This window comes from Equus quagga, unplaced genomic scaffold, assembly GCF_021613505.1.
Source record: "Equus quagga isolate Etosha38 unplaced genomic scaffold, UCLA_HA_Equagga_1.0 153_RagTag, whole genome shotgun sequence".
Taxonomy (NCBI): Eukaryota; Metazoa; Chordata; class Mammalia; order Perissodactyla; family Equidae; genus Equus; species Equus quagga.
In genome coordinates this window covers 21,686-48,759 of record NW_025796915.1, presented here as the reverse complement: position 1 = coordinate 48,759, position 27,074 = coordinate 21,686, and the positions used below count along the sequence as shown (strand labels likewise).

Here is a 27,074-nt window from a genome sequence, read left to right as displayed (position 1 = left end):
ATTAGGGAGCATGCAGGGCATTATGGGGATCAGTGTATGGGTTATGAAGGATAACCTTTGAGTCTGGGACTTGTTATAGTGACTGATGTAAGTAAAAGGCAGAATGTGATCAGTCCTGACTGACTCAAGATGGGTAGTGGTGTTGAGACTGTGAGTTTTAGGAGGTAGTGAGTATTGTCTGTGGCTTCTTCTGTCCTCTCCAGTTGGAGGTGAAGAGGATGTGAGGCTCATTCACACCTGCTGCGAGTGAGGTGGCTTTACTCCAAGAACGGGGCTGCCTGTTGATTCCTGCTGAATGAGGATAGAAGTTTAGTTAAATTCTAATTTATTTTTTTTAAAGCAAATATTGGTTAAACCTTTATCTTGTGTTATATGTTGCTTTTTTCTTTATCTGGTCAAAAGAGGCAATGGTGTTATAGTACCTGTCTTTAAAAGTTGTGAAGTTATTACATAAAAGAAGTATTATATAATGACATCCCAAACAGATTATAACATGTTTTGTGAATGTCTGAATGCCTTTTGATAAAGCAAACAGGGGAGTTAGGCCAAATTTAAAATCTTAAATCCTTGGTTATAAGTAGAGGGCAGTTCTTGAAGCTTTGTGTATAAAATGTGCTAGTACTTAGTTTTAGAATTCTTGATCAGAGACAAGGGATTTTTTTTTAAAGTAAGGCCTTTATGAAATAAATTTTTCTTTCTTTTTTTTTTTGAGGAAGATTAGCCCTGAGCTAACTACTGCCAATCCTCCTCTTTTTTGCTGAGGAAGACTGGCCCTGAGCTAACATCCATGCCCATCTTCCTCTACTTTATACCTGGGACACCTACCACAGCATGGCTTTTGTCAAGCAGTGCTGTGTCCGCACCCGGGATCTAAATCGGCGAACCCCGGGCTTCCGAGAAGCGGAACGTGCAAACTTAACCGCTGTGCCACTGGGCTGGCCCCATGAAATAAATTTCTTACTGTACTATATCAGTGTCTTTTTCTTTTTTTTTTTTAGTTATCAGTGAATATCCCAACTAGCTGAATAAAAGAGCTTAAAAAAATGCCAAATATTTGTTTCCCTTAGTTGGTGCTTCTCGTGCTGCTGTTGATGCTGGCTTTGTTCCCAACGACATGCAAGTTGGACAGACAGGAAAAATAGTAGCACCAGTAAGTATTGCAATAAAATATGCCATGCAAAATTCTATGGGGTACGAACTGTATATATTTGTTAAACAATCATCTCTGTGATTTATGTCCTATTCAGTGTACGTAAGGAGTTAGCCATTACCGTGGTGAATCTGTCCTCCTCCTCACAATGTCTGTGGTTTTCTTGGTTTCAGTAAAATGCTTAGCAGTTCTTAAATCCAGCATTGTTTTTCAAATTTTTTAAAACAGTGGAAAACTTTGTCAAATTTGTATCACAACACCAAATATAAAATTGATAAAAGCAGCATTTTATTATTAAATGGATTTTATAAGTTTACATTAACGTTTATTACCATTAACCTATATAAAATCAATCTGTAAAAACAAGAATCTGTATTAATGAACACAGAATCTCAAAATCAAGAGCCGTGAATGACAATTATAGCTTTCTGAACATCTAGTTTATATCTGTATTTTGTCTAGTTATACGAAATTCAGAAAATTCTGATCTATATAGATAAATTATACTAAAATATTCTTCAGTAAAACCTATCCAAAACTTAGAAAATGAATACTTTAGTGTCAAAGTTGAATCACTAACAATATCTAATGATAGTTTACATTTCTTAGATGATAAAAGTTTTCACTGAATAGGATTCTCAGCCTGTTTAAATCTTTATTGTGTGGAGGAAAATGAGTTCTTTTATGTATTTCAAAACAAAAGGTATTTTTTATGTATTTCAAAACAAGATATTAAGTCATATCTATTAAAAAAATCTCATATCTCAATTCCCTGTTCTATCAGATGTTCATTCAAAATTTCAAAATAGTCAAAATTTTTAACTCGTCTTTGAATTTTGTTTTGAAGTGTCTGTTCAGTCTTTTCCCATTTTAAAATTAGGTGTCTTATCTTTTTATTGTCTCTTTGTAGGACATCTTTATATAACCTGCATACAAATTCTTTGTCAGATACATGTACTGTGGGTATTTTTGCCCATCTCTATTGATTTTCTTTTGATGAGCAGAAATTTTTAATTTTTATGAGATCTAATATATTGGTCTTTCCTCTTATGATTAATACTTTTTGTGTTATTCAGCTTGTTTGAAGTAAGATAAGATCTCAAAACCTAAAATAGGTACTAATACTGTTTATGAATGAAGTCACAAAATGATGTAACCTGTTTGCTTGTGATACTACGTTAGTCAGGCTATGAGAGAGCATTTATTGAGCAGATGAGCTCAAGCCTTCCACGGCATTTAATTAGGAGTGGCACACATGTATTTTTTGTGGAAGTCTTGTTTGTCCAAGTTTCCATGAGTCACTTCTTCAGGCTTGAATTTACAGAAGATCACATTTACAACCTTCCTAATCAATAATACCACAAGAAATCCAGAGATAAGCACTGAGATGGCAGACAAACTTTTATTTATTTTGATTGAAAGGAAGCACTTGTTATTAAGCAGAATAGCAGAATGACAGGGAATGACCCGTGGCATCTTTACATGTATTGAAAATAAATGTCATGCAATCAGCATCCTTTAACATGACTGTTATGAAGATAGAATTATTGAATTGTTTTTCATAAGGAATTTAAATATGTTAAATGCTTTGAAGACTTTCTTTAACATAAATCATATAATCCCCAGAGATTCTGATTCCTTAACTCTGAGTTAGGCCTGGGCATGTATAAATGTATGTATTTGCGTGTGTGTGTGTGTATTTTTCTTTAAGACGTTAAAACTTTTTTTGAAACCACCTCGAGTTTACAGAAAACTTACAAGTACAGAGCAAAAACCTTTATCTTTGTGGACCACTTGAGAGTAAGTTGCTGAGATGATGCCCCATCATCCCCAAATATGTAGGACATTCTCCTACATAACCACAGTACAACCTTTAAAATCAAGACATTAACACTATCTAATCATCAGAACCCATTCAGGCTTTGCCACTTGTCCCAGTAATGTCCTTCATAGCAAAAGGATATATTTCAGAATCGCGTGTTGCACGTGTTGTCATGAATCCTTCCATCTTAAACAGTTCCTGTCTTGCCTTGACTTTCATGACTTTGACACTTTTGAAGATTATAGGACAGCTATTTTGTAGAATAGAATATGCCTCAATTTAGGTTTGTCTGATGTTTTCTGACAATTCCATTTAGGTTATACATCTTTGACAGGAGTATCACAAAAGTAATATTTCATCCTATCAGGTGCTACACAATTTCATTTTGTCTTATTACTGATAATTTTGACTTTGATCATTTGTTTAAGGTGAGATCTGTCAAACTTCTTCCTTTGTAATTAATAAATGTTTTATGAGATATACTTTGAAATGATGTGAATATTCTAATTCAAACTTTCAGTTTATTCATTTATTTATATCAGTAGGGACTTAGGGGTCCTGTTTTATTCAGTGAGTGAATATCTGTTATTTTTATTATTGTTGATATACAAATTGTCCCACATTTGGCCAGTGAGAAACCCCTTCAGGGTGGCTTTTGTGTCTGTTTGACATGTTTCCACCATTCTTTGAGCCCTTTTTTAGATGTTCCAGGCTCATTTTGTGCTTTTCCTATACCAGCCTTGGGATCAGCCTTTTCTCCAAGGAGTCCTGGCTCCTTTTAGAGAAGAATGGTATTTAGAAGGCAACATCTGGATGTTAATTGTGCTCATTGCTATTGGGATGTTGCTCTTCCCAGGACCTCTCGAAAAAAAAAAAGCTTGTGTACATTTATGTATGTATACAAACACATTTACATCTTTATTTCTCTATCAGTCTACATATATTGAAAACCATGAGTTCACAGTGAGACTCCCAATCCAAGTCCAGTACCACAGGGTCAGTTCTAGTTCTCTCCCTTTCCCTGTTTGTAATGCCCTTCCCCTGCAGTGAAAAACCTGGGCTCTGCCAATACCCTACCCTGCACAGGTTGCCCCACTCAGGCTCTGACACCCTTCACTGAGCAGCCCTTCTACATAGATACCCTGTCCACCTTGCTTGGACTCTGACACCCCTGTCTGGATTATTTCCTCCCAAAGTAGTTGTATGATTTTATATTTCTACCAACTATGTATTTGAGTTTCAGTTGCTCATTTTCACCAACATTTGGTGTTTTAGCTGTTCAGGTGCATGTGTAGTGGTACCTTATTGTGGTTTTAATTTACATTTCCCTGACATCTAATGATAGTGAACACTGTTCTGTTATTGGCCATTCAGATGTCTTCTTTGTGAAGCATGTGTTCATATCTTTGGCTCTTTTTTATTGAATTGCTTATCTTTTTGTTGAGTTGTAATAGTTTTTTATATATTCCAGATATGAGTTTCTTGTCAGATATATGTTTTACAAATATTTTCTCCCAATCTATGGTTTTCCTATTTATTTTCTTAATGGTATCAAATTGAGGAACTTCCCTTCTGTTCCCAATTTGCTGAGAGTTGTTACTATGAATGATTGTTGAGTTTTGTCAAATGTTTTTCTGCATCTATTGAAAGGATCATATGGTTTCTCTCCTTTATTCTGTTAATACGGTGAATTACATTGTTTGATTTTTGAATGTTAAACTACCTTGAATTACTGTGATAAGCCCTACTTGATCATGGTATGTTATCCTTTTAATATATTGCTGATTTTGATTGACTAATATTTGTTAAGGATTTGTGAATCTTTTTTCATCAAAATAATCTGTAATTTTCTTTCTTTTTTTTTAAACTTCTTTATCTAATTTTGGTATCAACATTATGCTGACTTTATAAGATGAGTTGAATGATGTTCCCTCCTGCTCCATTTTCTGAATGAGTTTGTGTAAGATTGATGTTTTTTTTCCCTTGTGTTTGAGAGAATTCACCAGTGAAGCCATCTGGGCCTGGGGTTTTCTTTGTTGGAGTGTTTGACAGTTAACTCAATTTCTTTAATAGATTTAGAGCTATTCATATTTTCTGTTTTATTTTTGAGTCTGTTTCATAAGTGGTATGTTTCAAGGAATTGGTCCAATTCTTCTGAGTTGTCAAATATATTGGATAAAGTTATTTATGAAATTGCCCTATTTTCTTTTTATTGTCTGTAAGATCTGGAGTGGTAGCTCTTTAATTTCTGAAATTGGTAATTTGTGTCTTCTCTTTTTTGTTCTCCTTCTCTTCATCAGTCTAGCCAGAAGTTTATAAAAAATTTTTAAAAAAGCTTTTCTATGATCCAATGTTTTACAATAATAGCTTTATTAGATATAATTTATATACCGTATTAAGTGTTTAATTCAATGCATTTAGTATATTCAGAGTTGTGCAACCATCACCTCACTCAGTTTTAGAACATTTTCATCACCCCAAAAAGAAACTGCATACCTATTTTCTTCTCAACTTCCCCAGCCCTAGGCAACTACCAATCTATTTTCTGTTTATACAGATTTGCCCATTCTGGACATTTCATGTAAATATAGTCATATAATATGTGGTCTTTTATGAGTGGCTTTTTTCATTTAGCATAATATTGTCAAGGTTTGTCCATGTCATAGTATTCCTTTTCATTGCCAAAAAGTATTTCATTATATGAATATACCACAATTTATTTATCCATCCATCATCTGATATACATTTGGGTTGTTTCGCTTTTTGGCTATTATGAATAATGCAGATATGAACATTCATTTACAAGTTTTTGTGTGGACATATATTTTCATTTCTCTTGGATATATACCTAGGAGTGGAATTGCTGGATCATATGGTAAGTCTGTGTTTAACCTTTTGAGGGAATGTCAAATTGTTTTCCAATGCAGCTACACTGACAATGAACTTTTAGCTTTGTTAATATTTTTCATTGTTTTCTTTTTATTGATTTTTCTTCTTAATTTCCTTCCTTGTAATTACTTTGGATTTACCTTGTTCTTAAGGTAGAACTTTACTTCATTAATTTTGTATTTTTCCTGTCTTTAAATGTAAATATTAGAGGTATACATTTCCCTGTAAGCACTGCTTTAGCTGCATCCCACAAATTTTGAAATATTGTATTTTTATCATTTCTTAAAAATATTTTCTAATTTAGAAAATTAGAAATGTTTATTTCTAGAGATTTGTGTTTTTTTCCTAGATAGTTTTCCATTATTGATTTCTAATTTAATTTTGGAGAACATCTCTTTAATATTTGTCTTAAAATTTGTTGAGCCTTATTTTATGGCCTAGCAAATGCTCTGTCTTGGTGAACATACCATGTGCACTTGAGAAGAATATATATTCTGCCAGTAGACATTGCAGGAAAAAAGATTAGTGAACTTGAAGATGTGGCAGCAGAAACTCTCCAAAATGAGACAGAGAAAAACAAGAAAAAAACAGGAAAAAAATGGACAGTGCATTGGTGAGCTGTAGGACAACTTGAGGAGGCCTAATGTATGTGTGATTGGAGCAGCAAAACTATTTGAAGAAATAATGGCCAGAAAATTTCCAAATTTGGTGAAAACTAGAAACCCACAGATCTCAGAAACTCAACAAACCCTAAGAATAGAAACGTGAAGGAAACTACAAGGCACATCATAATTAAATTGTTTAACAAATGATAAAAAGAAATTCTTAAAAGCAGTCAGAGCAAAATATAAATGAAGTTAATGCTCCACTCAAAAAGAAGAGACTGACCGAGGTGGCGCTCTGCTTCAGTGACCTGGGATTCGCTGGTTCGGATCCCAGGCACAGACCTATGCACTGCTTATCAAGCCATGCTGTGGTAGGCGTACCACATATAGAATAGAAGATGGGCACAGATGTTAACTCAGGGCCAGTTTTCCTGAGCAAAAAGAGGAGGATTGGTGGTAGATATTAAGGCTAATCTTCCTCAAAAAGAAAAAAAAATCAGAGATTGTCAGAATGTATAAAAGCAAGACTCAAGTATATGTCACCTATAAGGAATACATTTTGGGGGCTGGCCCCATGGCCAAGTGGTTAAGTTTGCACGCTCTGCTTCAGCGGCCCAGGGTTTTGCTAGTTCAGATCCTGAGTGCGGACATGGCACCATTCATCAGGCCACGCTGAGGCATCATCCCACATAGCACAACCAGAAGGACCTACAACTAGGATATGCAACTATGTACTGGGGGGCTCTGGGGAGAATAAAAAAAAGAAAAAAAAAAGAAAAGAATAAGAAATACATTTTAGATATAAAAAAAGATATACATTGAAAGGGAAAGGATAGAAAAAGATACAGCATACAAACAGTAAGCACAAGAAACCTGGAGTGTCTTTATTGATACCAAATCAAGTAGACTTCATGACTGTGAGTACTGCCAAAGATACAGAGGGAATGTTACATAATGATAAAAGGATCAATTTATCAGGAAGACAGAATAATCATGAATGTATAAGTGTGCAAAACGGAGTTTCAGGATACATCAAGCAAAAACTGACAACTCAAGTGAGAAATAGACAAATCCATAATGATAATTTGAGATTTTAACACGTTTTCCCTGTAATTGATAGAATGACTAGACCAAAAAGTTCAGTAAGGACATAAAAGGTCTAGACCAGGGGTCTGCAAGCTTTGTAGAGTCAGATAGCAAATATTTTTGGTTTTATGGGCCATAGAATCTGTGTTGTAGCTACTTAACTCTTCTGTATAGAGCAAAAGCAACCACAGACAAACAAGTAAATGAATGAGCATGGCTCATTGGAGCTTTGCTGTATTACAGTAAAACTTTATATACAAAAATAGGTAGCAGTCTGGATTTGGCCTGTTGACCTCACATTTATAGAACATTATGCCATATTTTTTTTCTCTACTTTTATTCCAGGATTCTAGTTACACATATTTTAGATATCTTTATATTCTTCCACAGATTACTGAAGTTCTGTTCATTCTTTTTCATCTTTTTTTCCCATCTGTTCTTTATGTTGGATAATTTCTATTGGTCTACCTTCAAGGTCACTGATTCTTCTATAATTTCAACTATGTTGTTAAACCCATCTAGGGAATTCCTTATTTAAGATTTTGTATTTTTCAGTTCTAGATTTGCCTTTGTTTTTTTTTATAGTTTTCTTTTCTCTGCTGAGTTTTTTTTATCTTTTCGGTCATTGCAGATATCTTTTCCTTTGCATCCTTGACCCTACTTACAATAGCCACTTTTAAATCCTTATGTACTAATTCCAAAATGTGGGTTATTTCAAGGTTGTATTTTCTTATTTTCCTGTTTCTTTGTGAGTGTAGTATGATGGTTCTCAATTTTTTTGTCTTAGGACTCCTTACTTTTAAAAATTATTGAGGGCTTTCAAAGAACTTTTGTTTATGTGGGTCGTCTGTTGATAATTATTGTATTAGAAATTCAAACAGAAAAATTAAAAATATTTATTCATTTGAAAATAACAATAATAAAACCCTTTATCTTAGTTTTCATTAAAATGTTATTTATATTATCTTCCAAAACAAAAAGAAGTTCAATGAGAATAGTAATATTATTTTACATTTTTGGTTTCATATCTGGCTTAATAGAAAATGGCTAAACCCTCATTTCTGCTTCCCGTATGTTGTTTTATATTGGTTTGATTGAAGTAAATGAAGAAAATCCAGCATCACAATATGTGTCGTTGGAAAAGAAAGGAGAATTTTAATAGCCTTTTCAGAAAATCGAGGATATTCTTCTTTTACACTACAGCAAAACTTGATAAGTAGTAATTTCTTAACAGTTATTTGCAGTGTGGAATCTGAAACAGTATCAATGAACTTTTTATACTCTTAAGTTAAAATCACTTGCTCTGTATTGCACTTTGAATAGATCTTTTACTATCTTGTAACATCGTGCATTATTTATTTAGAAAATAATGGTGTACTGAGTTTTGCAGATCTTCCAAATGTTGACATATTTTATCAATATCAAAAAATCACATCTATTAATATCACCACTCATCTTGTTAGAAGAGTCTTTAAAGCTTATATTCATGGATACAAGTTTTTTGGAATTCTAATTATCATTTAAAAGCTCAGATTTTGTCCTTGGAAACAAAAACTTTCAGTTTTTTCCTCAGAATTGATAAACTCATTTCATTCATTTTGAATAAAACATCTGCCAAAAGACCCAAATATCTGTCAGTTGTTCTTTGAAGTAAAAATGGTGTTCCATGAAAAAAGTGATTGGTTCAACTTATAACGGAAACCGTTGTCCAAGTGATTTTCTTCAAGATATTCATTGTGGTTTGGTATGCAGTGGAAGTACTTTATGCATACTTTACAGTTTGTCACAGAATACTAAAAAGGTGTGCAATCAAAGGTCAAGATTTAATAAAACTAATAATTTTTATTGCTTCATCAAGGATATTCTTAAGTGAAATCAGCTTTTTCTTTTTTTCTTTTTTTGCACTGTGAGTGTGTGGTAATGAGAATGCAGTGACAGCTAGTACAGTTTGGTGCAACTGTCTTGATTAATGCTAAGGCAGCAATATTTTTATCTACTATTGTTTTTACATTATCAATGCAAAAGTCAATACAGTTTTTCCAGGCTACATCATGAGATTCAAAAAAATTATTTAACACTTTGAGTATTTCAGCACCACTTTTGTTTGTTGCCAAGCATTCAAATAAAGGAATTCTTTGATGATTAGTTGGTATTGATACTGGGCAAATACAACTAAAACACAAAGCCCAACTATATAGGTTTTTTAGGCAAAAGTACAATTTTGCGGATAAATTAACTTAGTATTCATGTTTACAATTAAGTTTTTATTCAGCAAGTTACTGTGTCTTTGGAATGTGGCAGTGCCTTAGTTTCTTTTACTGATTTTTCATCGAGCAGTCATTCAGCAATGTCATCTTTATTAGTCTTTCAGCAACTGTGCTTCTTCAGCCAATGAAATATGATAACCCATAAGATGCTGCAGTGACTTTTTCCTTTCTGATTTGAAAAGCTTACAATAAACAATTTTTGGCTTTTAACCTTCATCACATCTATGTTTAAAAATAAAATGTTCAATTTTTCTCATTTTCAAAATGGCTGTCGTTTCCATTGCATAAGATACAGTGATGTAGATTAACATCTGTAAAGCCAAGAGAAAGATAACTTTCATCATGTTTTCACTTATTTTTAATTTTTCTCAATATTTTTTAGAATAGATTGCTCTTTTCTATAAATTAGAGAACTCATCAGTTTCATCTTTTTCAGCATTTGTAGATGTAGACGTTGCAGCTCTGGGTTGAGAAAGTAAGACTTCTGTAGTTTAGTATAAATATTAGCAAAATCTAAAATAATAGTTTTAGGTAAATTTTGAAATGTATAAAAGTTTTCAAAAATTTTTAAGTGTTATTGCCATACCAGACAACAAAGTGTACTTTTTGTAGTGTTTTCTTTTTGGCACAAGGAAATCTTTGGGATTTCAATATCAATTTATTGAATGATAATGAGGTTACAGGTCTTATAACAGTTATAACAGTAAGAGCACAAACTACTATACTGTACTGAGAACAAACTGAGTTAATCTCTCTAAACATACATATTTATACTTAAAACCCACTACCTTAAAAAATTTCTAGGAAACACAAAAATACAGATGCGTACGTTCTAGTAATTTATCAGAGTATGATTTCCTCAACAGTCATGTAGTTACTGGAAAACTCCACTATACAATTGTGATAGAATAAGAGAGAAAAGGGCAAATAACGTTTTAGTATTACTGTGAAAATAGTTTTTACCTTGTAGATCCCTAGAAGGGTCCTGGGGCTTCTAGTGATGTGCAAACCATATTTTGAGAATCACTGGCCTAGTGCTTTGGATTATATTATAGATATTGAATAATATCTGTAGAGATTATGGATTCTGTTATATTTCAATTAAGAATATTAATTTTTTGTTTTAGTAAGCAGTTAACTTAGCTGAGCTCAAACTCCAAGCTATGTCTTCCCTTTTAGTCCTAGCCAGGCGGCTTAGAGGCAGCCTCACACACATCAAGTACAGGGATCAGCCAGAGGTTTAAGCAGAAGATATATGCAGTTTGTCGTTCTCCCTCTGGAAATTTTTCTTATTTTCCAGCTGATGTGGCAGGCACAAATACTGTCTTCCGTGTGTTTCCTTAACTAATATGATTGCATGTTTCCATCCAAAATGGCTGCTTTCTAATTGGCTTTTATTCCCCTTGTGGGAAATTCACAAATACCCCAGGGGAAAAAGTTGAGGTACATGGTGGGCTCATCTTATTGTGCTTCCCTTCCCTGCAGAATTCTGGCTTCTCAAATGCTGCCTGTCCTGGTTGATCTCAAATGTATTTAAACAGTTGCTGTCTGTATTTTAACCAGATTTCCTAGTGTTTCTCCACAGGAGAGTTAGTCTGATACAAGCTATTCCCTCAGGGCCATAAGCAGGAGTCCTGAGGCCCGGAATTGAATGCGTTACTTCACATTGTGTTCTGACTAGTACAGATTTGGATTATCTTCCTAAATAATATGTTAATTAATGCTACTTAATATTGCATTAGATTCTTGGCAGCCATATCCCACTGCTGGCATGTATTACGCTTAGGGACGTCCAAAATCTCTGTCTTCTCCTCCCGCCATGTTGTATTGCCTGCTATTAAACCATGTCTCCCTTGTATAGTAATAATGCAGTGTTTCTTTGTGTTTAAAGCTGAACACAGTACTTTCACTTACTTTTATTAAATTTAGATCTGTGTTCTCTACCATGGAAGCCTCTTGAATCTTTTAAAGCTTGATTTTTTCCGTTCACATTTCCTTTAACTTTATATTATTTGAAGATCCTGTGTTATGTTTTATTGTCATTTTATAATAGCTATGGAAAGCATCACTGTGGTTCTGTCTGATGATAAATAGTAAGAAGTTGTGTATTTCTTCAAGTAAGGGAACATCTAAAGGAAAATTTTGTTATCCTCACAAAATAATTTTACTTTTATGATCAGCTTTTATGAGAAAACACGTAATAACCAAAAGATGCTGTGAATTTAGTTGTACTTTTAAATACATTTTTACCATTTGCAGCAGTTTACACATAAATATGGAAGATTATTAAATGTATATATATAAAACAATTCCTGGGGCCATCCTGGTGGCACAGCAGTTAAGTGTCCACGTTCCGCTTCTCGGCAGCCCAGGGTTCACTGGTTCAGATCCCAGGTGCGGACATGGCACTGCTTGGCATGTTATGCAGTGGTAGGCATCCCACATATAAAGTAGAGGAAGATGGGCAGGGATGTTAGCATAGGGCAAGGCTTCCTCAACAAAAAGAGGAAGACTGAAGGGGCTGGCCCCGTGGCCGAGTGGTTAAGTTCGTGCGCTCCGCTGCAGGCGGCCCAGTGTTTCGTTGGTTCGAATCCTGGGCGCAGACATGGCACTGCTCATCAGACCACGCTGAGGCAGCGTCCCACATGCCACAACTAGAAGGACCCACAACGAAGAATATACAACTATGTACCGGGGGGCTTTGGGGAGAAAAAGGAAAAAATAAAATCTTTAAAAAAAAATAAAAAAAAAAAAAGAGGAAGACTGAAGTAGTTAGCTCAGGGCTAATCTTCCTGAAAAACAAAAAACAAAAAAACAAAACTAACAATTCCTGATAAGTTTATGGATTCATGCTCCCTGCAAGAATTTAGACTGAGTGATGGGGAACCACTACTATATAGCTTACTGTTGCAACAAAGACTTCTGTTCCTCTTTATTTTTTAATTAATTTTTTTATATTAATTTAGTTTTTATTGTGTTCATGATAGGTTACAATCTTGTGAAACTTCACTTGTACATTATTGTCTGCCAGTCGTGTTGTAGGTGCACCCCTTCACCCTTTGTGCCCACCCCCAAACCCACCTTTCCCCTGGTAGCCACTAATCTGTTCTCTTTGTCTACATTTTTAACTTCCTCATATGAGTGGAGTCATACAGAGATTGTCCGTCTCTATCTGGCTTATTTCACTTAACATAATTCCATCATGGTCCATCCATGTTGTTGCAAATGGGACGATTTTGTTCTTTTTTATGGCTGAGTAGTATTCCATTGTTTATATATATCTATTAAGTCCATCTGGTCTAATTTTTCATTTAATTCTATTATTTCCTTGTTGATTTTCTGTCTGGATGTTCTGTCCATTGGTGTTAATGGTGTGTTGAGGTCCCCTACTATTATCGTATTGTTGTTGATGTCTTCTTTTAGTTCTATTAAGAGTTGCTTTACAAATTTTGGTGCTCCTGTGTTGGGTGCGTATATATTTATAAGTGTTATGTCTTCTTGGTGGAGAGTCCCTTTTATCATTATATACTGTCCCTCTTTATCTTTCTTTATCTGTTTTGCTTTGAAATCTACCTTGTCTGATATTAGTATAGTGACACCTGCTTTCTTTTGTTCATTATTAGCTTGGAGTATTGTTCTCCATCCCTTCACTCTGAGTCTGTGTTTGTCTTTGGGGCTGAGGTGTGTTTCCTGGAGGCAGCATATTGTTGGATCTTGTTCTTTGATCCATCCTGCCACTCTGTGTCTTTTGATTGGGGAGTTCAATCCATTTACATTTAGAGTGATTATTGAGATGTGGGGGCCTACCACTACCATTTTGAGTCTTGTTTTCCGGTTTTCTTCAATTTCCTTTGTTTCTCGTCCCATGGTTTAATCTGTTCTGATGTAGAGCTGCTACTCTCTGTTGTTGTCCTTCTACTTATCTCCTCTGCTCTTGGTTTTGTAGCCCCTTTCCTTTTTTGGATTTTTCAGGAATGAGGGTTTTCCTGAGGATTTCCTGTAGAGGAGGTTTTGTGGCAATGAACTCCCTTAATTTTTGTTTATCTTGGAAAGTTTTTATTTCTCCATCGTATTTGAAGGATATTTTCGCTGGGTAGAGAATTCTCGGCTGTAGATTTTTGTCCTTCAGATTTTTGAATATATCATTCCACTCTCTTCTAGCCTGTAAAGTTTCTGCTGAGAAATCTGCTGATAGCCTGATGGGGGTTCCTTTGTAGGTTAGTTTCTTTTGCCTGGCTGTCCTTAGTATTTTCTCCTTGTCATTGACTTTTGCTAGCTTCACTACTATATGCCGTGGAGTTGGTCATCTTGCATTGATAAAATTTGGAGATCTATTGGCTTCTGTCACCTGAAGATCCATCTCTCTCACCAGATTTGGGAAGTTCTCAGCCATTATTTCTTTGAATAGGCTTTCTGCCCCTTTCTCCTTCTCTTCTCCCTCTGGTATACCTATAATCCTTACGTTGCATCTCCTAATTGTGTCTGATAATTCTCGGAGAGTTTCTTCATTTCTTTTTAGTCTTGCTTCTCTCTCCTCCTCTGCCTGCAGCAATTCTATATTGCCGTCTTCCAAACTGCTAATTCTTTCCTCCATATTATCGGCCCTACTGTTCAGAGCATCTAGATTTTTCTTAATCTCCTCTATTGTGTTCTTCATTTCCAATATTTCTGTTTGGTTCTTCTTTATCGTATCAAACTCTTTTGTGACATAGCTCCTGAACTCGTTGAGTTGTCGGTCAGAATTCTCTCTTAACTCATTGAGTATTTTAATGATGGCTGTTTTGAAGTCATCATCATTTAGGTTATATATCTCATTTTCTTTGGGATTGTTTTCTGTGTATTTGTTACTTTCTTTCTGTTGTGGAGATTTAATGTATTTTTTCATATTGCTTGATGTTGTTGATTTGTGCCTCCGCATGGAGATAGAGTTTAGTTGCTCCTTTCACTTGTTTCAGCTGCTTAGGTGGGGGAGCAGCTGTTTATACTGCACCAACCAGGAACCCTGTCCGCAGTTGCTAACTGGGCCTGGGCCCCTCCTCGTAGCCACAGTGGTCCTTTGGAATCCCCCCTCTGCCGTGGGGGCCGTCACAGGGGGGCTTCAGGCTGCTGGTGGTGCCTACTGTTGCAGCCCACCTAGATGTGCTCCTTCCTTGGGGTCTGCAACGGTGTTATGGGCTTTTCCAGCGGCCAGGGGTGGGATCACTTATATTTGTCGCTCCGTTGCTATCAGCACCCACAAAATCTCACTTGTCCTCTATGGGTCGCAGGAGAGCTATTGGCATCTTCTACAGTCTGTGGTTAGTTCACCTAGCTATGCTGCTTTTGCCCTGGGGTCTTCCAGCCTTGTGGCTGGCGGCTGGGTGCCTTCTACTGGTGCTGTGCAGAGGCTTTCCCTAAGGCTGCTGTGAGCCTGTAGGGTTTCCCCCTAGGCTACGGAGCTGGGTCTCTGGAACTCCCCCCAGCCCCAGTCCTCTCCGAGATCTCCGGCTATCCCTAGTCCCACGGGGCGGGCAACGGCAGCTGGGGGTCGCCCCGCCCTCTGGGATTCTCTCCAGGACTCTCCCGGAGCCGTGAATGCTGGGCGTGGCCCCTCTGCTAATGGCAGACAGAGAGTTTTGTCTGCTGCCCGGGCGGAACTCCGGCGCTTCCCCTCCGGGTCGCAGAGCCAGCCTTTGAAACTTCCCCCAGCCCCAGTCCTCTCCGAGATCTCCGGCAATCCCTACTCCCACGGGGCGGGCAATGGCAGCTGGGAGACCTCCGTACCCTCAGCGACTCTCTCTGGGACCCTCCGGGCGCCATGAACACCAGGCGGGGTCTCCCCGCCAATGGCGGGGAGAGACTCTCCCCACGGGCTCAGGTGTGCAACTCCAAAGTTTCCCTCTGCGTTTAGGAGTAATTGCGGGGGGTTTAGGTAGGGTTCTGGTCACCTGTTTCCACCGTCGCTCCTCTGTTGTGTGCTCGCTCCTGCCCTAGATGTGTGTAGATCCTCTGGGGGCGTCCGTTGGAAGAAAGCCACTTGCGGGTACTAGGCTGCTCGGTCGGGGTCAGAGAGTTTTCACCTATTTCCACATCCTCCCAGAGGAAAGTCCGTCTGCCTTCCGATGTATAGTCGCGTGGGTATCTCAGACGTCCTGAGATGCTGTCTGGATATCCTTTGTCAAGCGATAAGTGTCCAAATAATTGTAGACTCGAAGGGGGAGAGACAAAGAGGACTACTCACGGCGCCATCTTGGATCTCTCCATTGTTTATATATACCGCATCTTCTTTATCCAGTCGTCTGTTGATGGGCACTTAGGTTGCTTCCACATCTTGGCTATTGTAAATAATGCTGCAATGAACATTGGGGTGCGTGGGACTTTTGGAATTGCTGACTTCAAGCTCTTTGGATAGATACCCAGTAGTGGGATGGCTGGATCGTATGGTAGTTCTATTTTTAATTTTTTGAGGAATCTCCATACTGTTTTCTGTAGTGGCTGCACCACTTTGCATTCCCACCAGCAGTGGATGAGGGTTCCTTTTTCTCCACAACCTCTCCAACATTTGTTACTGTTTGTTTTAGTTATTTTTGTCCTTCTAATGGGTGTAAGGTGATATCTTAGTGTAGTTTTGATTTGCATTTCCCTGATGCACAGCGATGATGAGCATCTTTTCATGTGCCTGTTGGCCATCCATATATCTTCTTTGGAGAAATGTCTGTTCATGTCTCCTGCCCGTTTTTTTTTAATTATTAAGATTATGATAGTTTACAACCTTGTGAAATTTCAGTTGTCCTTTATTGTTAGTCATGTTGTAGGTGCACCCTTCACCCTTTGTGCCCTCCCCTCAACCCCCTTTCCCCTGGTAACCACCAACCAGTTCTCTTTGCCTAAATGTTAACTTCCACCTATGAGTGGAGTCATACAGAGTTCGTCTTTCTCTATGTGGCTTATTTCACTTAACAGAATACCCTCAAGGTCCATGCATGCCCTGCCCATTTTTTGATCAGGTTGTTTGATTTTTTTGTTGTTGAGTTGTGTGAGTTCTTTATATATTATGCATGTTAACCCTTTGTCGGATGTATGACTTGCAAATATTTTTCCCAGTTAGTGGGTTGTTTTCTTGTTTCAATCCTGATTTCCTTTGCCTTGAAGAAGCTCTTTAGTCTGATGAAGTCCTATTCGTTTATTCTTTCTATTGTTTCCCTTGTCTGAGAAGACATGGTGTCTGAGAAGATCCTTTTAATACTGATGTCAAAGAGTGTACTGCCTACATTTTCTTCTAGAAGCCTTAGGGTTTCAGGTCTCACCTTTAGGTCTTTGATCCATTTTGAGTTTATTTTGGTGAATGGTGAAGAAGAATGGTCAGTTTTCATTCTTTGACATGTGGCTTTCCAGTTTTCCCAGCACCATTTGTTGAAAAGACTTTCTTTTCTCCATTGTATGCTGTCAGCTCCTTTGTCAAAGATTAGCTGTCCATAGATGTGTGGTTTTATTTCTGGGCTTTCAATTCTGTTCCATTGATCTGTGCACCTGTTTTTGTACCAGTACCATGCTGTTTTCATCACTATAGCTTTGTAGTATGTTTTGAAGTCAGGGATTCTGGTGCCTCCGGCTGTGTTCTTTTTTCTCAGGATTGCTTTAGCAATTCGGGGTCTTTTGTTGCCTCATATGAATTTTAGGATTCTTTGTTCTATTTCTGTAAAGAATGTTATTGGGATTCTGATTAGGATGTCATTGAATCTGTAGATTGCTTTAGGTAGAATGGACATTTTAACAATGTTTATTCTTCCAGTCCATGTGCATGGAATGTCTTTCCATCTCTTTATGCCGTCATCTATTTCTTTCAGAAAAGCCATGTAATTTTCGTTGTATAGGTCTTCTACTTCCTTAGTTAAGTTCAACCCCAGGTATTTTATTCTTTTTGTTGCGATTGTGAATGGTATTGTGTTCTTGAGTTCTTTTTCTGTTAGTTTGTTATTAGAGTATAGAAATGCTACTGATTTTTGCAAATTGATTTTGTACCCTGCAACTTTGCTGTAGTTGTTGATTACATCTAAGAGTTTTCCAGTGGATTCTTTGGGGTTTTCTATATATGAGATCATGTTGTCTGCAAACAGGGAAACTTTCACTTCTTCCCTCCCTATTTGAATTCCTTTTATTCCTTTTTCTTGCCTAATTGCTCTTGCCAAAACCTCCAGTACTATGTTGAATAAGAGTGGTGATAGAGGGCATCCTCATCTTGTTCCTGTTTTCAGGGGGATGGCGAGTTTTTGCCCATTGAGTATGATGTTCGCTTGGGTTTGCCATATCTGGCCTTTATTATGTTGAGGTAGTTCCCTTCTGTCCCCATTTTATTCAGAGTTTTTATCATAAATGGCTGTTGGATCTTGTCAAATGCTTTCTCTGCATCTATTGAGATGATCTTGTGGTTTTTATTCCTCAGTTTGTTGATGTGGTGGATCACATTGTTTGATTTGCGGATGTTGAACCATCCCTGTGTCCCTGGTATGAATCCCACTTAATCATGATGTAGGATCCTTTTGATGAATTGCTGAATTCAGGTTGCCAAAATTTTGTTGAGAATTTTTGCATCTATGTTCATCAGCAATATCAGCCTATAGTTCTCCTTTTTTGTGCTGTCCTTGTCAGGCTTTGGTATCAGTGTGACGTTGGCCTTGTAGAATGTGTTAGGAAGTGTTCCATCCTCGCTAATGTTTTGGAACAGCTTGAAAAGGATAGGTATTAAATCCTCTCTGAAAGTTTGGTAGAATTCCCCAGGAAAGCCATCTGCTCCTAGGGTTTCATTCTTTGGGATGCTTTTGATTGCTGTTTCAATCTCTTTACTTGTGATTGGTCTGTTCAAATTGTTTGCTTCTTCTTGACTAAACTTTGAGAGATTGTAGTCCAAGAATTTATCCATTTCCTCTAGGTTAGCCATTTTGTTGGCATATAGTTTTTCATAGTGTTGTCTTATAATCCGTCATATTTCTGCAGAGTCTGTTGTTATTTCTCCTGTTTCATTTCTGATTCTGTTTATTTGAGCGTTCTTCCTTTTTTTCTTTGTAAGTCTGGCTAGGGGTTTGTCAATTTTGTTTATCTTCTCAAAGAACCAGCTCTTTGTTTCATTGATCCTTTCTACTACCTTTCTTGTTTCAATAGCATTTATTTCTGCTCTGATTTTTACTATTTCTCACCTTCTGCTAACTTTCGGCTTTGTTTGTTCTTCTTTCTCTAGTTCAGTTAGGTGTAGTTTAAGGTTGCTTATTTGGGATTTTTCTTGTTTGTTAAGATGTGCTTGTATGGTGATGAATTTTCCTCTTAATACAGCTTTTGCTCTATCCCATATGAGTTGGTACGACACGTAATCATTTTCATTTGTCTCCAAGTATTTTTTGATTTCTTCTTTAATTTCTTCAATGATCCATTGCTTTTTCAATAGCCTATTGCTTAGTCTCCACATCTTTATGCCTTTCTCAGCTTTTTTCTTGTAATTAATTTCTAGCATCATAGCATTATGATTAGAGAAGATGCTTGTTATTATTTCAATTTTTTAAAATTTGTAGAGGCTTGCCTTGTTTCCCAGCATATGGTCTATCCTTGAGAATGTTCCATGTGCACTGGAGAAGAATGTGTATTCTGCTGTTTTTGGATGGAGTGTTCTGTATATGTGTGTTAAGTCCAACTCTTTTAGCTTTTCGTTTAACTCCACTGTTTCTTTGTTGATTTTCTGTCTGGATGATCTGTCCATTGATGTGAGTGGAGTGTTGAGCTCCCCTACTATTATTGTGTTATTTTTGCTATCTTCTTTCAGGTTTGTTAATAGTTGCTTAATGAACTTTGGTGCTCCTGTGTTGGGTGCATAGATATTTAGAAGCGTTATTTCTTCTTGATGAAGTGTCCCTTTGATCATTATATATTGGCCCTCTGTGTCTCTCTTTACCTGTCTTATCTTGAAGTCTGTTTTGTCTGATATAAGTATTGCACCACCTGCTTTCTTTTGTTTGGTATTAGCTTGGAGTATTGTCTTCCACCCCTTCACTCTGAGCCTGTGTTTGTCCTTGGAGCTGAGGTGTGTTTCCTGGAGGCAACAAATTGTTGGATCTTGTTCTTTAATCCATTTTGCCACCCTGTGTCTTTTTATTGGAGAGTTCAATCCATTTACATTGAGGGTGAGCATTGATGCATGAGGGCTTAATGCTGTTATTCTGTTGCTCATTTTCCAGTTTTCCTGTGTTTCCTTTGTTTCTTGTCCTGTGTGTTTCGTCCTACCTATTGACTTCTGCAATTTCTTATGCTGGGTTTCTTAGATTATTCCTTATTTATGTTTTGTGTCTGTGTTTGTTTTTTAGTTCAGTGGCCACCCTTAAGTTTGTATTCAGACCTTCGTGTATAACATAGTCCATTTCCTGTTGGTCTCTTACTTGCTTAGCTTAGACTGATTCAATCCCTTTCCTCCTCCCCTACTAAATTATTATTTTCATTTCTTACTCCAATTTGTGTTGTGAGTTTGTGGTTAGAGTGATAAGACTGTCTTTGCTTTGATGATTTCCTTCCTTTTATCCTAATGCTATAGTTGAATATTTGCTATCCTATTCAGATTCTATTTGTCTCCCTACTGTGAGTTTTGTGACCCCTTACTCCCTTTTTTTCTTTTTTCAGGTATGAGAGCCTTCTTGAGGATTTCTTGTAGTGGAAGTCTTGTGACTACAAAGTCCCTTAGCTTTTGTTTGTCTAGAAAAGATGTAATTTCTCCCTCATATCTGAAGGATATTTTTGCTGGATAGAGTGTTCTTGGCTGAAGATTTTTATCCTTTAAAGTTTTGAATATGTCACTCCAATCTCTCCTACCTTGTAAGGTTTTTGTAGAGAAATCTGCTGAAAGTCTGATGGCGTTCCTTTGTGGCTTATTCTGCCTTGCTGCCCTGAGTATTCTTTCTTTGTCATTCATTTTTGCCATTTTTACTACTGTATGCCTTGCAGTAGGTCTTTTTACATTGACAAGTCTAGGAGAGCTGAAAGCTTCCTCCACACACATTCCTCTCTCAATCCCTAGATTTGGGAAGTTGTCTTCTATTATTTCGTTGAGCACGCTTTCTGCTCCATTTTCCTTTTCCACGCACTCAGGAATTCCGATGATTCTTAAGTTGTATTTTCTCATTGAATCTGCTAATTCTCAGAGATTTTTTTCAGTGTTTTTAATTCTTAGTTCTCTTTCTTCCTCTGTCTGGAGCCATTCAGCCTGTCTGTCTTCGGTTATGCCAATTTCCTCCTCTACGGTGTCTACATGGGCATTTGGGGAATCTGTATTTTGTTTTATCTGATCCATTGTATTTTTCATCTGTAGTATTTCTGATTCGTTCTTTTTTATAGTTTCAATCTCTTTTGTGAAGTAACTCCAGAACTCGTTGACTTGTTTCTGTATATTTGCCTTTACCTCATTGGGTCTTTGATGATAGCTATTCTGAATTCATTTTCACTTAGTTTACCTATTTCCAAGTCCTCAGGACATACTTGTGTGTTTTCATTGTTTTCCTTGTGGTCTGGAGCTTTTATAAATTCCTGGATGGTAGAGGAGCGGTTTTTGCACATAATGCTATTATTCGATTGCAGTTACAGCCTTTTGCCACTAGATGAGGGTCGAGAACCACACGTTCTGAGCCCTCTGCCTTCAGCCGCGATGGCGGGTGCGCAGGTTGGGGGAGCAGGGCCACTTTTTCTCACGTGCAGACTGGGATTCCGTTCAGCTGTCACTGTCTGATTTCCTGGGGCCCTGGCTTGTTGGCGTCCCCCCATGTGAAAGCTTTCCCCCGTTAGAGGGCTTCCGCTGCATGGTCTGTGGGAGTCCTGGACGATCCTGCGGATGCGCGGCCCCTCCTCTGCTCCTTCCCTCACCCGCGGTAGCGATCCCAGTCTCTACGGGAGGGAGTGAAGTTCTCTCTTACCCCATTGCAGCTCCTCCAAGGGCGCTTCAGCCTCTCCACCCTCCGTCTTTTGGCTGCTGTGGGTCTCTGACGATGTCTGTGTTATTAGGAGTTTTTGGTTGAAAAGCAATTGCTCCTTTTGATTGTAATTTGGAGGGGAGAGAGTCCAGGGCAAGCTCACTCCGCCATGTCACTGACGTCACTCTTTAATTAACTTTTATTTGGAAATAATTTAAAACTTACAAAAAGTTGAAAATTAAAAATAGTACAGTGTGCGTGTGTGTAGACACATAGATACACAAATTTTTTAAAAACTGTTTGACAGTAGCAACATGACCCCTAAATACTTCAGTGTGTATTTCCTCAGAATGGAAATATTCTCTTACATAACTGAGGAACAGTTATATTCCATATTTGGATTTTGTCAGTTTATATTCTTATTTAAATTTTCCATATTTTAATGGAACATTTCAATTTTATCATTTAGCCTAGTAATGTTCATCATAATATTTTCCCTTCTCAGTACAGAATCCAGTTTAGGGTCAAGTATTACATGTGGTTGTCATATTTCTTTAGCTTTTAGTCGCATGTTTGTGCTAAGGGGTGGTTCTGAGGTCTTTTTTAGCCTCAGTCTTAGACCAGCCTTCAGCACCTGGGCCTCAGGGCTGGCGCTTTCTTAGTGTTTCTGCACCTACTTCCCACCCCCTTACCGGTAGCAGCCAAACTGCTTTGTATGTCTTGTGGGGGCTGGATGGTGGTTTGAGTGGTCTTGAGAAAATTCAGGTGGAGGGTAAACAATTGTTGGAGGTATATGTTGAAACTAGGAGAGAGATTTTAAAGGAAATAAATTTTCTGTAGTCCTGTACTTTTGCTAGATTTGGGCTGCAAATTTGGCACTAGGTTTTCTAGAAGCAAATTCATATTGGAAAACAAGATCAGTGTCCTGATTTACAGTGTCTCTAGGGTAAAGACAAACTAATTGCACATGGGATGCCTGGTATCAAGATCAGAAAGAGATATTTATCTCTTGAGCCCTTATGAAGAGGACATTATTGATTAACATCCTCAGCAATATCTTTACTATAAATACAACAGTGGTTTCAATCCCGCTTTTTAAATAATGTCCCTCAGTTTGAGCCAACTGTCTAATATTTAAGTGCATTTCCATAAGGAGCCAAAATTATTTGGTTTGGGGCCTGCTGGTCTGGCTTACTCTAGGGTTAAATTTCAGACTTGTGATTTAGTTGTAGAACCAACCCTTCTTCAAATGAAATCTTATCAGGAAGCCCCATTCATAACAGAAAAAAAGTGGAGTTGAAGTGGGGTGATGTACCTAGAGTGCTACTAACTCAGCTCTCTCCCTCTCTCGTTTTTCTGAGTCTCTGTGGCACCTCTGCAGAATGATGAACCTTGAGCACATTTTGAAAACCATTTGTCCAGAAAAAAATGGTGGATTGCATAGCCTCAGACAGTTCTCCACAAATATATCTACCCGAACTGAATTTTTATTTTATCCTCTTATTGTATATCAACTGTATTATTTTAAATTTGTACCAATTTTTTAAATCCCTTATTTAGTATATTTCTCTTATTATCGGGCACTGACCTTTCCTTCTACTTCAAAAGTCAACTTATTGTTCTCTCTATAAAAGCAAAGCAGCGCAAAACAAAAACCTAACTTATCCAGGTGCGTCCAAGAAAGAGGTGACTGTTTTCTTATTTAATGCTAATATCTCTACCTGTCCTTAGATCCCATCACTTCCTACCTCTTTGGGGACAGTATTCCATTAGTTACCCCCATCCTTTGAGTCCAGAGCCTATCCCTCTCTATTGGCTCCTTTTCTGTAACCTTAAAAAAGAAAATTCTTTGTCCCAGCAGCCTCTTTTCCCCACTAGCTACTGTGGCTTTCATCTCTCTTGCTAGACTAAGCCTGAAAAAGTAGCTTACATTTGCTAAATTCACTTTGCTTCCCATTCTTTTCTTTTTTTACTTAAATAATTTATGTATAAATTATATATAAAAGTAATACAGTAAGCACCTATGTTTTTACCACCAAATTTAAGAAAAAATATTACAATACAGTTGAAAGCCCCTGTGTACTCTTCCTTTAATGCATCTTTTCCTCCCCTCAAAAGTACCCATTATCCTAAATTTGATGATTATTTCAATACATTTCATTTTTACTTTTACTATATGTCCACAGATTCCTAAACAGTACATAGCTGAACTTTTCAGCTGGAGTACTGTGAATGATTTATAAGTGTCCCAAGATGTTGATCCTCTCAGTCTTTGGAACAGGAAACATTATGACTTGCCTTGTTCATTTAGCCCAGTGTACCATACAAATATTACCATTTTGTGTGTGCCATAATATAAAAAAGTTGGGGAGCACTGACATATAATACTGTCTTGTATATAGTTTTAAAACTTTGTCAATAATAGCATACTATATGTGTTGTGTTTTTTTTAAGTTAACATCACCATATAGTTACAAAATTTTTTTTCTTGTCATGAGGACTTTTAAGATTTACTGTCTTGGCAACTTTCAGATATGCAATACAATATTAGACTGTAGTTGCCATGCTGTATATTATGTCTCCAAAACTTAATTGTTTTATAACTTGAAGTTTGTACCTTTTAACTCCCTTTACCCATTTTGCCCACTGGCAATCAGTTCTCTGTATCTATGAGCTTGGGTTCGGTTTTTCTTAGGTTCCACATATAGGTGAGATTGTATGGTATTTGTCTTTCTCTATCTGACTGGTTTCATTTATCGTAATGCCTGTTGCAAATGACAAGATTTCATTCTTTTTTATGGCTGAAAAATATTCCATCATATATATATATATACACACACACAACATTTGTTTATCCATCTGTCAATGGACATTTAAGTTATTTCCATATCTTGGCTGTTGTAAATAATGCTGCAGTGAACATGGGAGTGCATATATCTTTTCAAATTAGTGTTTTCGTTTTTCTTTGAATAAATACCCAGAAGTGGAATTCCTGGATCATATGATAGTTCTATTTTTAATTAATTTTTTTTTGAGGAAGGTTAGCCCTGAGCTAACATCTGGCGCCAATCTTCCTCTTTTTGCTGAGGAATGTTGGCCCTGAACGAACATCTGTGCCCATCTTCCTCTATTTTATATGTGGGACACCTGCCACAGCATGGCTTGATAAGTGGTGCATAAGTCTGTGCCTGGGATCCGAACTGGCGAACCCCTGGCTGCCAAAGCAGAATGCGCAAACTTAACCACTGTGCCACTGGGCCAGCCCCTATTTTTAATTTTTTGAGGACCTGCCATACTGTTTTCCATACTGGCTGCACCAGTTTACATTCCCACCAAGAGTGCACAAGGGTTCCCTTTTCTTCACATCCTCACCAGCATTTATTATCTCTTCTCTCTTTGATAATAGCCATTCTAACAAGTGTGAGGTGATATCTCCTTGTGGTTTTGGTTTGCATTTTCCAGATGATTAGTGATGTTGAGCATGTACCTGTTGACCATCTGTATGTCTTGGAAAAATGTCTATTTAGATCCTCTGCCTATTTTTTAGTTTGATGTAGTCCCACTTGTTTATTTTTGCTTTTGTTGTCAAGTCCAAAAAATCATCACCAAGACCAGTGTCAAGGAGTTTACCACCTATGTTTTCTTCTAGGAGTTTATGGTTTCAGGTCTTATATTCAAGCCTTTAGTACATTTTGAATTAATTTTTATTTATGGTGTAAGATAGTGGTCCAGTTTCATTCTTTTACATGTGCTGTCCAGTTTTCTCAATACCATTTATTGAAGAGACTATCCTTTCCCCATTGTATATTCTTGGCTCCTTTGTCATAAATTAATTGACCACATATGCATGGGTTTATTTCTACGCTCTCTATTCTGTTCCATTGATCTATGTGTCTCTTTTTATGCCGGTACTCTACTGTTTTGATTACTATAGCTTTGTAATATAGTTTGAAATCAAGAAGCCTTCACAGCTTTGTTCTTCTTTCTCAAGATTGCTTTGGCTATATGGGGTCTTTTGTGGTTTCATACAAATTTTAGATTTGTTCTATTCTGTGAAAAATGCTATCAGAATTTTAATAGGGATTGCATTGAATCTATAGATTGCTTTTAGTATGGACATTTTAACAATGTTAATTATTCCAATCCTTGAGCACAGAATATCTTTTTATTTGTGTATTCTTCAGTTTCTTTCATCAGTGTCTGATAGTTTTTGGTGTACAGGTCTTTCATTTCCTTTGTTAAATTTATTCCTCAGTATTTTATTGGTTTTGATGCAACTGTAGATGGGATTTTTCTTAATTTCTCTTTCTGATAGTTGCTAGGATATAGAAACGCAACAGATTTCTATATATCGATTTTATATCTCGCAACTTTACTGAATCATTTATTAATCCTAACAGTTTTTTTGTGGAGTCTTTAGGGTTTTCTATGTATAATATCATGTGATCTGCAAATAGAGTTTTATGTCTTCCTTTCCAATTTGGATGCCTTTTATTTGTTTTTCTTGCCTAATTGCTCTGGCTGGGACTTTCAATTCTATGTTGAATAAAAGTGGTGAGAGTGAGTGTCCTTGTCTTGTTCCTGATCTTAGAGGAAAAGCTTTCAGCTTTTCACCCTTGAGTATGATATCAGCTGTGGGCTTGTCCTATATGGCTTTTATTATGTTGACATATATTCCCTCTATACCCACTTTGTTCACTGTATGTATTCTTTATCCTTTTTTTAGTCAGTCTTATGTTTGTGAGATTCATCCATTTTAATGCAGGTAGCATTTTTTCATTTGTGTTTCATCGATGTGTATGGTATTCTATTATATAAACATGTCACACTTTACCCATTTTCCTATTAATGGATGTTTATTTAGGTAGTCTATAAATTTCTTGCTATTACAAGTAAAGTTGCTATGAAGATTCTTATATGTCTTCTTGTATATTAGTGTTTCCCTAGAAAAGTATGCCTGAGTGAAATTGCTTAGTTATAGAAAATGTTTAGCTTTACCAGATATTGACAAATTGTTTTCCGAAGTGATTATTTACAGTTACCAACAGTTTATGAAAGTTACCTTTACTCCCATCCTTTCTGAAGTTTGGTATTTTCAGTTTTTTGAAGTTTTGCAGTTCCAGAGGTAGATCGTGGTGAAGGTTGCACAACAAGGCGAATATACTTAATGCCACAGAGCTATACTTAACAATGATTAAAATGGTAAATTTTATATTATGTATATTTTAACACAATTTGAAAAGAAGTTTTGCTAGTTTGATGGTTATGAAATCTCACTGTTTTTTATTTGCTTTTTCCTGATTACTAGCGAGTTATCTTTTCATATGCTAAATGTCC

The 27,074-nt window shown here is 36.9% G+C and overlaps 1 protein-coding gene across 1 annotated transcript in view; it reads left to right on the top strand.

The window, feature by feature from the left end:
- Positions 1-27,074, top strand: part of LOC124233046 (electron transfer flavoprotein subunit alpha, mitochondrial) — a 76,237-nt gene that overhangs the window by 34,145 nt on the left and 15,018 nt on the right. Inside the window, exon 9 of the mRNA XM_046650067.1 lies at positions 1,068-1,150. Within this exon, the coding sequence (XP_046506023.1) occupies positions 1,068-1,150 (83 nt within the window). The remainder of the gene's footprint in view (positions 1-1,067; positions 1,151-27,074) is intronic.